Raw genomic sequence first — 13,364 nt, 5'->3', positions numbered from 1 at the left:
TCTGTTTTTCCTTTCTTATCATACCAGATCGGTAACAGTGAACAGTTTCGGGTGCTAGCATTTATAGCTTTATACGCATCTACAAATGTTAATAGTGATAAAACACTTAAGCTATTGAAAGTAAAGCAAATATTTATATGATAATAATATTTGTTTGCGTGTGAAGCAAAATTTAAACACACCATTTTGAAACAAATCACATTTTTAAATAGTGGTTTTATAGCGTGTGTTTGACCAATCGTATTCACATAAAACATATTCAAGTTGTAAATGCAATGCTACAATGAATGGTTTTATTATATATATTTATATATTGATTATCGGACATGGCTATACCATTTCGACATTTAGTTAAATAATTCTTAAATTGCAACTTTTTTAATTGATGAAGTGACCCACATTTATACCTTTCAAATAAACATGTAAACTGAAATATATAGTTTTCGAAATATATTTGCCTGTTCATTCGGTATAAGTTCGAACTATACTGGGATGTTTGGATTGTGCCAGTAGCATTGCTAATTATATTATAAGAATAATTCATGATTCTAGGAGTAAACAAAATTCTTCTTCGGGGGTATTACATGGTTTACTTGTTTTTCTTTTAGAAATAGTTATGAAATAGTTTCTGTTTCCAAACCCTGGGTTAAGAATCTGAAAATGCAACAGTATCATATGCAAAAAAGTTGAAATTAGCAAATATTCATTCCTTTTAATCCAACAAGTATGAATACTTACTCCAGATAAATTACATACATTTAAAATGGAAGGGCACAAGCAATCACCTTAACGTATCCATATCGAGCATGCTAATGTCTCGTTCAACTTGTGCCAATAGTTGTTTTAAAGCCTGCTTGAGATCCAGTTTAGACATAACTTTCTTTTTCGATCTTTTGCATTTAGTTCTCGAAATTTGCATTCTTGAACAATTTAAATATTGCTTGTTCACTTCGAATGATTTCCACATTCATTTCCATATGTATAGCACGGCTAAGGTCGATTTAGCCTAGAATAAGTTTCATTAGTATCTATGATTGTGTGACCCCAGCCATTTCGCTGGAATAATTTACGTGTTTATTTTCTGAACATAATTTATTAAGAAATTCATAGACTGTTCTAAAGCAAATTCACATCCTTGGGTGATTTCACGTGTGACTTTCACCGGATGTAAACTTCCGATAAGTTCCTATTAGCACTTATTAGTGCAAGCCGGAGAGTTTCACTTACAATAAAAGTAATTTTATTTTTCTCAGTTCTATTATTCCTTTTAAAAGCCCTACAAAAAGGGTTGCTTGTGTTATTTTTTGCCTTTACATCGGCCAAATTCATTTTCATTAACACGACATCAGTGTTTTACATACGATCGTCTTTGTCAAATACTTATGCGATAACCATCATATAGTAATATATGAATTAGATGATTATACTTACGACTTTACGAATATCTATTAAAATTGAAGTATCCCTTAAAAGCATAATAACTTCAAAACCCTAGATTGAGATTTAAGCCGTGGAACCTATCCGTTGTGAATTAATTTAAGATAAATCAGGGATACAAGCAAAGACAAAAATATAGCACCAACAAATGCAGCTCATTTTCAATCACGCGCTTAGCGTATGGAAAGTTTCATCATACATGTTATCAGGACTTTTTTTAACATTTTACAGACCGTTCCAAGGCGGTACCTAACTATCCTCAATAAACAAAACTAGTTGTTATACATGGATTGAAAATAAAAATGTCCAATTTAAAACGAGATTATGACCAGAACTAGAAAAGAAAATGTTTAAGATACACCTGAAAATTTGATTACGATCAGGCATTTTCGTTATTACTTGATTCGGGATTGTTGGTATAGGAGTGAGGTTGTGCAAACAAACTGGTTTAAGCCCCCAGTAAATTTATATTTTATTTGACCGTTCCAAGGCGGTGCCTAACAATCATTGATAAACATACCTATTTTTTTATATATAGAACGTATACACGGTGCTGTTTGTGTAGATTAGTGCTGTTCTTCCATGTTTCTTATTTGTGATTTTTTTGTTTTTGTTTTCTATGTCTATGACGTTTACCCAGTGCCATTAAACCGGGTTAATGATAAAATAGTTTGCTACCGAGCTTATTTTTGTAGTTTTCATATACGTTTTGATTGAGACTTTTGTCAACTATGTGTTCTTACAACGGGCTGATGTAATAGCTTTATTCTTAGAATCACTGTGTTAAATTAAATGGTACAAAGGGGACATCAAAACATATATAAACTATTGACCCAAACCATTTTGAAATGTTAAGTTTTATTTATGCTACAGAACAACGAATCCGTTAATTGTTTCAACTAAAGGGCACACAGTAGTATTATCACTGAACATAAATATCTTAACCACAGTGATAAATACATACATTCTGTTCAAGTATGCACAAGATACATGAATAAAGAAAAGAAATAGTTACAGTGAATAAATAATTGAATAAATCATACATAAACAATGTTAGGTTTACATATAAATTATATCTTCTAAGAATTAATATATATGATCTCCCTGTATTAAGACTAACATGTTTACCGTTGATTATCCAACAACCAGCTTCGACATAAATTTGGAACATCATTCATTCTTAGAAAGTTATTCTTTCCTTATTCCAATCATCGCCGTATTGTGTACAAGTAAATAAATTAAATAAAAACATATAGGTTTCATAAATACTTAATATATAAATGTATTTCGCAAATACAACTGTTGTCCCTGTTTAGTTCGAACTACCTTCTTCTGGAAAATCATTTTAAAATAATTATGCAAAAATACAGAAACAAGCTCAGTAGCAAAAAGTTTAAACATAAACCCAGGTTAATGGCACTGGGTAAACGTCAAAGACATAGAACACAAAAAACAAAAACAAATCACAAACAAGAAACATGGAACAACAGCACAAAACTCCACAAACATCACAGTGCACACATACTATATATAAAAAACTAGATATGTTTATCAAGGATTGTTAGGTACCGCCTTAGAACGGTCAGTAAAATGTAAATTTACTGGGGGTTTTAGTGCACAGACCTCACTCTTATCCCAACAAACCTAAATAAAGAAAAAACGTAAAAGGTAAACCTTATCAAAGTATGCATTAAGTTGAGGAATTTTAATAATAAAATAAATAATACTAAACTTATAGGTAAACCCCTAAAGTACTTCTATGATTAGTGATCCCAACTCTTTCTGTAGACGGAGGAATACAATTCAGAGCAACTAATGCAAAAACATTTCAAAGATACGATGCAGTCATTGTTTGAAACTATGAGCATCACACACAGTCTGCCTTATAAAATAAAAGGTTTAAAACTGTGTGATCATAGAGTTTCATAATAAAAAGCATGATTGTACTAATACTCCTACAATACTCCTAACCTATTTATGTAAGCATACATGCACATGTTTGAGCTTTTTAAATACAAATAAGTAGTCACAATATATAATACTGCTAACAATTTAAAAACTCTTTTCGGCTGTATCAAGCATTTTAATTCATAACACTATTATGACATCTATAATATCAAACGACTTGTGACGTGGTGTGGCTCACGATGATTAGCTGTTCTTGTATTTGTTCCTTGGGTTTAAAGAAAAGTTTACAAATAAACATGTTATGCTTTTGGACTGACGTTTCCACTGTATTAATGAAGCATAAAAGTACAAATGTCAATAAAATAACACAATCGTCTGTTTTGCTCACCGATGCATTTCACATCATTAAAGTGACTCTCTATCATTTAGCCTATGGTAATTTTATTTTGTCACAAATCAGATGGGGCAAGGCCATCACGCTTGCCTTAATTTAGCCTTTACATAGATGTTTTTGTGCTATTGATTATCATCCTACTCCTAAAAGCTGCTGGAAATTTGTTTTCTCAATATTTATAAATTAACGTTTATTATTCACTTCTAAATTACACAAACAATATGTCAAATGGCAAAATGTTTGGGGAGATGTTTACCCGCTGCGATGTCTTTACGTCCTAATTCGAAACATTTGTTATTGCTGACTTCTTTTGAAAATCAGATGTCTCCTTGGTTTTTGTTATGAAACAAAATACGCACTTATAAACTTTGTGGCTTTATCTCTTAAAAACTTTTCTGTTTTACTGATTTTTATATATGACAATTGGTGGCTGTCTAAAAACACTGTTAAAACGTGAGCGTACAGAACAAAGACGTGGCAGGTACACACCCAGTGGCATTTTTTCTTATATTTATTTCTATTAATTTGCGATCGATGGGCATGAAATGCGTTAAGAGAGTCATATAATTGTTTATGTATAATTTAAGGCTTATTTTTCCGACACTTCATACATCAATGCAACGCGGAAAAATAATATTCAATACTTAAAATTACTACAAAAAAATAAAAGATCGTTTTATTTTGCTATTATCCAAGAACTGCAAGTCATCACTCCATAATTATAAGAAGTATGTAGCCTTCCCAGTTCTTTGCAATGAATTTATTGTCATAAATAATAAAACATGTCCATATTTTTTTGGAAGGTTAATTGTTCAGTTGTTGCTTTATTTGAACACCCAAATATGTTCTAGAAAGGAAAATACACATATTAAATGCGGTAACTAATGTAAACAATTTCCTACTCTGACGTGACGTCAATGGTTGTCAAAAAAAAGAAGTCCGGTTATGAATATTAATAAGCTGATTAGCATACACAAATGTTTCATGGATTAATGGTTGTTTTATACATCAGGATTTAAGCATTTACTCGCACCTGCTCAAAATTGTATTTATTTTACGATGAAGTTCTTATCATTCTCATCTCACCGTATCTCATCTATGTTGGCATAATAATAATTTGAATCCGATTCTAAAAATGCTGGGTTTTTTTAATCCAATACGTTCTATGTGAGTGTCACCTATTATGAGTGATGTCAACAAACCTTATTACAAAAATAAATGTGTTGTGATATCGGAACTATCTCACACTATTTCTCTAACTTCTTTTTCTAACTTTTCTATTCCCGGGCCACTTTTAGATTTAATGATCGAAATAATTCATCAAAAATGATCAACAATTTGTCTTGTCAAAGTGACACTGCTGTAAACAATATCGTTGGAGTTCTGATTCCTGTAGCAGAAAAACTGAGCGATGACAACAGTTATATTCACATGTAGATAGCCCACTGCCTATTTGTTTGAAATAAAGAGTAAATGGAGGCGCTTCTCTTGATTAGAACGACGAAAAAGTGAACAACCAACTCTCTTCAGAACGTTAACACTTGTACCATTTACTTAGATGAATTCCGTTTAAAGCAACCTGTTTTAATTTTTTTAAATATATTTGAAGTAATGCCAAAAACAGTTTGTTACAGATCCTTTAATATGAGAAAATGGAGCTTTCACTTAGCATCGTGATTGGTGACATCTATAATAGATTAAACCCTATGTCTCCGGGTTATTCGGTTTAAATGAGAAGTAAAACGGAAGTTATATTTGTCCCTCTTCTCCGATCATTCAAATTAGACTTTCAATATACGATGAAGCTCAAATTACTGCACGATCAACCTATTGAATCACAAGCCACTGATGTAGAAACTTATCTTTGTGTATTTTTGTTAAAAAAGCTCTGCTTTAATGTGTGCGTAATTGTCTCCCATTAATGTTGACTCCATTAAAGACAGAAATAAACAAATGTTGAATTAAGTGTTAGGCTACGTTCTCTTAACCCTATAGAGAGTTAGTTTGTACGTCTGTAATAGTTCCAGGATTAGTTATGAACGACGTATTGATATTGATGACGTTTATAGCAAGATGAACAATGGTTAGAACTACTGCCAGGAGTCCCTTCATTACACCAGGAGAACGCCGTCAGGGTTAAGGGATTAAAGGTGACACCACAATACATAAAAGTCTTATTTGTAAATAGAACAGCAATGGCTTTATCCTAAGCTTTCGCTAAGCTTTAGGGTTAACTAAGAATTATTAAAATGACTTAATCTAAGAAAAAAGAGAAAAAAATCTACAAATGTATTCATTTATTTATGTATGTAAATGATCCTGTTTTTCTAAACATAGTGATATGATTTGAGTGTGGTTATATATGTTATATCATGTATTCATGTGGTTTAATTAAAGTTAATAGGATTTATTGTATAACTATATTAGACAAACTATTATTCCCTATGACGTTTTGGAGTTGTGTAACATGAATGTTTGTCTGATTATATTTGCATGATTATTATAATTTATTTATGTCTCTTCATAATAGAGGAAATAAAGAATGTCTTTCTCTTAAAGGACGTACCAAAATGTCAAATAATACAAAAATATATTTCTTTCTGCTTTTTGTTTCTTTGAACGTTGGATATCATGGTCTTTCATGAATCATACGTATTTAAAAAAGAAAATAGCTAGTTTAAGCATATATGTTAGCATTTACATAGATATAATATAATTTAGACATGAATCTAGTGAGAGTAAATTAACCGCTTTATCAAACATGACAGGTCTACACGAAACAATGTCAGTAGGTTCATGAAAATCAAATCATTCACAAACATTTCACCAACGAATCGAATGAATCATGCTGCGTTCTTGAACTTGAAGTAATAGTTAAAGTTACATTAAACACGTACGGTAAAACTAATATTTACATGAATAACTATAGCAACTAGCCCAGTATCCTCTTGTTTAAACATTAACACTGTTCGATGGCATAGGCATTTTTTCTTTGCTCAAATATATGTAGGTAAGTCAGTGAGATTTAATCGTTTAGCTGTTCATGACTGAGGATATCTGGTATGATATATATTTCATACATCCTTAAGCTACTGACAGTGTATCTAATACTGCCTTTGAGGAAATAAAATACCATTTACCATGATGACAGATTAGACCATCAAGTCATGGCGAAATCAGGGTCGAGTACTAGATTTTTTTCTATTTATTTGAATATCATAGAAAGTAACCTTCAGATGTCCCTATCGTATTAGTGTTGTCAAGTTTTTTTCTGCATTTAAACATTATTAATTGAGAAACACTGCATATCGAAGGAGAGCTTTATTCAAAAGCTTCTTCATATGATAAGCAGAAAACGCTTTACGTCAATTTTGGTTTCCTTTTTCAAAATCCAACTTCCATCCATTTTTCGCAAAGTCTTTCGAAAGCTACTTCATTTTTAATATAGTTTAACATTATACTTTCATTTTGGTAACAAATTGACCTTATCACAGAAGATAATAATCTACTAGAAAGGAAACCATAGTTTCGTTTGTCTCGTACATGTTCTGAAATGGTTAATGGTGAAAACAATACATAAGAAATAGTGAATATTTGTCAAAATTAAAGGATCTTCAAGAAGTTCTGTTTCTAACTTTAAATATGTATCACCTGTGTCTTTTCTTTGTTATAACATACTCTAAAGGGTTAACTTTAGTTGATAACAAGTTCCCAATGCTAATTTTTCCTTCTGCTGTGAGTTTCTTTCAGTTGAGTACTTGACCATATCTTTAGTAGGTATATGAACAAAAAGCAATAAAGCTCTTGAGGTGTGAATATTATGTCAAACAGTTGTCATGTATAAGAAATGCAAGATACGGGCATGATTAGGTGCACTATACAAAACACTCATATCCTGTCCTGACTATATCAACATTCAACAAACACAATTTGAGAACTAACGTTATATAAACTACGCACTATACACCTAAGCCGTGCGAAAAAAGTAGGAATTATATACATTTCAGCTTTCATCAACATATCGTCCTGTTATTCGCTCGTTCTAGACACTAAGGAAACACTGTTCCGATCCATACACAACTAACTATGATGCTTCCCCTTCTCCATATTATCAGTACATATTTTTAAACAGTTAAACCCAAAATGATCACGTATTATGTGACTGGTGAAATGTCCACAGCAGTTCTACTTTTAATACCATCTTTGGCACAATTTGTATCCGATATATTAGTGTTGGAAATACTGCCATTTTTATTTGGGTTGGGTTAGGATGCTTAATAAATAGCTGTTTATGCCTTTGAAAATAACTGTTGGAAAAATAAATGTTTAAAAAGTCTCCCGTGAATTCTTTGCACTGGAAGCCTATCTACCTTTTTCATATCAAAATTTATACTCTTCTTTGCTCAAATGGCGGAATAGGTCAGAAAGAGCATTACTTGAATCAATAAATGTGTGCAGTATCTACAAAATGTTTAACGTTCATGCCGCCTATTTCACATTTAAAAGTATGTTAACTTTAAAATTTCAACGATTATCAGTTGTACATAACTTCTCATCCAACTTGTTTAGAAATTCAGAACATACAGTTTATAAGTCAGTGGTGTCAGATTTTTCTGTCAGCAAGTTACATTGTGCTGTTTTTTTTCAATATGAATTGATTCTAATAACCGCTATTATTCCAGAATATCTCAATGATAGTTAAAACGCGAAAGAAAAAAGCTTCCTCAATACCTATTTCAATATTTTAATCACATACGTAATGAACTCGTACATGTTGTAGTACGGAAACGTATAATTAATTTTGGATTTCCGATAATGTTCATACTTAACCATCGTCATTTGAGCGAAGTACATCAGGAAATTTGAGTCGAGTAATAAGCGGAAATTCATAGCTGCGTTTCAAATGTTAATCGTTTACAAAATAGAAATCGATACATATCAATTCGATGCTCTCTTTATAGAATATTAGAAGAAAATACAATTTAGAGTACAAGAAATACATTCGATGCCATTTTTTGACGACAATGCTATATCGTTGCAAATAAAAAATGATTGCTAAAATGAATACTTTTTTATCATGTGTATAATAGAAAAATTATAAACAGTACAAATGGTTCGGTCTAATTTGATAATGGTTTAAGGAATATGCATTGTATGTTGCAAATCAACTGTTAATTTGTCAAATAGTTTTATATTCATATGCATATCCTTCTAATTTCAGATGGAAGCCTATTGACACAGTGCAATAACGTACAATACGTTATGACCATATGATCATATTGGGCTTAACCAAGACTACTCCTGCGTACACATATCTCCAGCATATCACCAGCATTTTGCACTGTGTATGATATTCAGAATTCCGGGCTGGCTTTTGACTGTCAACGAAGTGGTCACAATAAAAGGATATGTCAACATCGATAAGGTCACACTATGTGGCACATAATGTTAATATAACTGAATGGATTATTCGAAACAGGATAGGTCATATACCATAATGTAAATATGAAACATTCAACGGAAAACTTATTTTCCTCGGTGTCAATGTAACGTTGTCGTGGAAAATCCCCGGACATAAAATGTATACAAATATGAGTGGAAGTCCTTGTCTCGTGCATAATACCACAGATCCAGGAGAAGTCTTCTACGACACTGCCCAGTTTGTAACAGGACTAATTATTTACCCAGTCCTCTGCTTCCCTGGAATTCTTGGCAATATTCTATCACTAATTGTGCTTTTCCACAAAGATATGGCTACATCAACAAACGTCTACTTATCCGCATTGGCAATCTCAGACACAGTGAAGTTGATTAACGATGTTCTCTACTTCGTCGTCATTCTAATGAAGCAAATTAAGGCGGAAAATGCAGGGCAGGTGATGTCACAGTTGTATCCATACGCACACTACATTTTTAATTTTGCTGTTTGTGTGACCGCTTGGCTTACAGTATCGATCGCGATTGAGAGATATATTTCCGTGTGTCATCCGACGAAAGCCAAGTCGATTTGCACACTTTCTCGGGCAAGGAATACAAGCATTTCTGTGTTCATCATAATGCTAATATTAAGCATCCCCTCTGCTCTTAGGTACCATGCCATCGAAGTCGTCGACACAACATTAAATACTACATGTTTTATTGTAGAACCGACTGACTTAGGAAATAATCAGTCATTCATGAAACCATATACATGGATACAAAACTTGTTTCGTTCTATCGTTCCTCTTGTGGTGCTTATATTTTTAAACGCAAGAATCATTCATGAATTAAAACGTGAGAGAATCAAAGGTAAGAGTTTATCAGGAAGAAACCGGATAACTCTCATTATGATTATTATCATCATTGTGTTTCTGGTCTGCATAACTCCTGATGCGGTGATGTCTATGTTCTTTGGATTTGGCTATGTGGAAGAAGACAGTTTCGTAAAAGGTATTAGAGAAATAACTGACTCGCTTCTTGCGATGAACTCTGCCTTCAATTTCGTTTTATATTGTACAATGAGCATGCAGTTTCGGCACACTTTCTGCAAAATATTTGGAATTAAATTTCAATCAAAGCCCGCGCATCAGCCAGAACGAGACAGGTTATTGAACGTGACTGTCCCATATGGAAGAGTGAGTTTAAGGTCTTCATTGTTCGAACAAGCGCATATGAAGCTACAAGAAACATTTGTGTAAGCGAACAAAGGCATTATGTATATTTGTGATATAGACTAAGAGTGAGTGACAAATAAGTAGGTCAATACCTTACGACAGACGCTGATTCCAATGCGACCACCAATGAAGCGGGCATATACATAATGCGACGATGACAATTTTAGTTCATGGTTGTAAACAGGAATGTCAAGTCTAACGAAATATTACTACTTACATCATATCCACTTTAATTTTTTACGAAGTGGATGGCATATTTAAATATAGTTAAAAAGCTAAATCAAAAGCACTTATACTGCATGATATCCCGGTGTTATTGGTTACATACATGAATGTAGTTTAAGCACTAAGTCTTTTGTGCACACACTGCACTTTTTCGTACCCATGGTAGTAAATTGCACTTCATTTATTAGCAAATTTAACGTTTTACTTTTCGAACTTTTCGAGGCCTATGAAAATCATTTCCTTGCATTAAAATGTTTTATATTCATGAAATAAATTTGAATTTTAAAATAAACTGTGTTTTTGTACCATGTATTTAAAGAGGTTGAATACAAATATGAAAAGAAACGCACACAAACACGTTGAAGCAGCAGTAATGTTTTATGTTTGGAACGAGCTGCAGAGATTGAAGTCTGGGTAGCCCGTGTAAAGTTGAATATGATCACAAAAGATTTACCACATCTCTATCTCTTTCTGACACAGGCAAGCATCAGTGCATAAAATATGGCTGTTGAATAATTTTAAAATATGAAGATAATATTTTGTTTCAAAACCTTTATAATTTAAGTTGTGTAAACTAGTTTAGTTTTTAGTTTAGTTCTGTAAAATACCTGCATCGAACAAACCAGTCCATACATTAATAAAACGAACTTTATTGCTAAGAATATACCTAAAATAATAACTATAATATGCTGGACGGTTTTAATAAACCGAACCTATTTTTTATTTCTTATTATTTTTAATGATGTGAATTTGCAGACTTCATGCACTAAATAACAGAGAAATAGAAATAACGATGCCTTGAACAAAAATAATAACTAAGATGATATATTCTCATAAGCTTTCAGTAAAAAAATCACGGACACGTATAATTGTCATAATGAAGCCACATTTAAAGGATTTTTTTTCAGATAATTTTCATGTATCAAAGATACATTATAATAGTATAGAAAGCGATATGTTGTCTTACTATTAGTCCGAACGACTTTTGATACGTCAACTTTATTAAAAATCGAAAAATGCAATTTTTCCGAAAAAATGTAATAAAACAAAAATGATTATTTTCTTACGAGTTATCACACATTCTCTTTTTTATTATGTGACCTAAAGTATTAGATGACATTTGATTTACGATGCAGATGTCTTGTTTTGTAATCATCCAACCTGTTAAAGCCACAGCGATTGCACTGACAAAGGAGGAGGCATGCTTATTTTTTAATTTAACAATTTTCAGTTTCATTCACAATATCAATCATTCATATAACATTATTACCTGTTAAAATTTGGCAACCAAAATGATACCGCTTAGAAATATTTGGTCCGAAGTATCATAAACAGAAAGGATTTTATTTAAGATTTTTAGATTTTAAGACTCGTACTTGGTAATCCAACCGCAAACACCAAAAACAAACCAACCACTCATTAAAATCACTTTACCGTAAAATGATGGGAATACCGCCTAGGAACAGTCAGTGAAACAAGATTTCACAGGGACTAGTGTCTACTTGGGGCTTCAACTAGTTAGCATGGAAATTTCCTTACACTTGTCTCATTAGTTTTCACTAAATAATTGAGTAAAAAATATAAGCCTCATCAGAGCATTTATTATATTGAAACAAAAAAGAATAAACTAAAAGAATATAACAATGAACTGATTATTAATATAAACTCAGCAACCGGATACCAGCAGCATCTGTAAACGAAGGAATCAAGCCAAGGGAAACAGTGCTAGCTCTTAAGAGGTACGATAATCATTTAAAGAGAACTTTAAGACATGGCTCGCATTATCATATATTTCAAAGACATATAACAGAATGAAAAGTACAGGGACAACCCCGAATTCAAACATTTAGGTTAAGCCCTCATCAGTAATATTACATTAATTTACAGTTATCAAACATGCTGTATTATATTGTTCCAGATGTAAAAACGATTCGATTGAATCGAACAATAGCGAGCAGTCTTTTAAAAATGAGGCAGAAACGTCAGACAAAAAGGATTGCTTTTAATATTTATATAGTGTATGTCTGTTTAAGAGCGCTTTCGTGCCATTTGTTGATTTTCGATTGATTCATGTGGCTATTGCAACGTTTTCAAACTCCAAATTTCACACCCTTTATGTTCGATGTCAAAAGTTACATCGCGCGTATAAATTGTTTATTGTTGTTTTGCAAGTAAACGATGCATACGGATCTATCTGTCTAACTTTCAATTTGCCATCGCAAAATATCAAAATTCAAAATGTAAAACTTTCAAAGATTTTCTTTCATATTTTCTGTAAGAATGAAAACACCATTAACAATACCTGACAATTTATTATATTGGCAGCACTGTATTGCTGCAGATTAAGCTAACGAGATAGGATACATAAGAACGTGTGGACGACTTTGATAATGAAGAATCAATTAAAAGTGAAGAAAATATTCATATGTAGGATGATCTGTTTAAAGTTTCGTTTTGGTCAATTTAGCTGTAAACATTTGTATTGTTATAGTTTGTGCACATTTTTAGCAAACCCAAGTTGATTTAAGCATATTTTTAAAGGAAGCCGAGTAAAATAGGCTTATAGCTGACCAAACACACATTCACATGATACATTAGTTAGGCTACATTGTAGAAAACTTATGACATGGTTTATTAACAAATACGCTTTGCTAAGTATATTATTAAAAAAATAGTTCCATAATACACATGTTACTATAAAAAGTAACATTTTACTATAGAAATTCGTTCCCGCAATAATGATTATC

General features: G+C 32.1%; 1 protein-coding gene across 3 annotated transcripts in view; it reads left to right on the top strand.

The window, feature by feature from the left end:
• Positions 1-10,858, top strand: part of LOC128233943 (FMRFamide receptor-like) — a 75,285-nt gene extending 64,427 nt beyond the window's left edge. For all 3 annotated transcript variants that reach the window (XM_052947843.1, XM_052947842.1, XM_052947844.1), the window contains exon 2: positions 8,961-10,858. In XM_052947843.1, coding sequence (XP_052803803.1) covers positions 9,319-10,416 — 1,098 coding nt within the window. In that variant the 5' untranslated portion in view covers positions 8,961-9,318 and the 3' untranslated portion in view covers positions 10,417-10,858. The remainder of the gene's footprint in view (positions 1-8,960) is intronic.
• Positions 10,859-13,364: the final 2,506 nt, after the last annotated feature.

The sequence above is a fragment of the Mya arenaria genome, chromosome 5, assembly GCF_026914265.1.
Source record: "Mya arenaria isolate MELC-2E11 chromosome 5, ASM2691426v1".
NCBI lineage: Eukaryota > Metazoa > Mollusca > Bivalvia > Myida > Myidae > Mya > Mya arenaria.
This window is presented reverse-complemented; position numbering and strand designations above follow the sequence as displayed.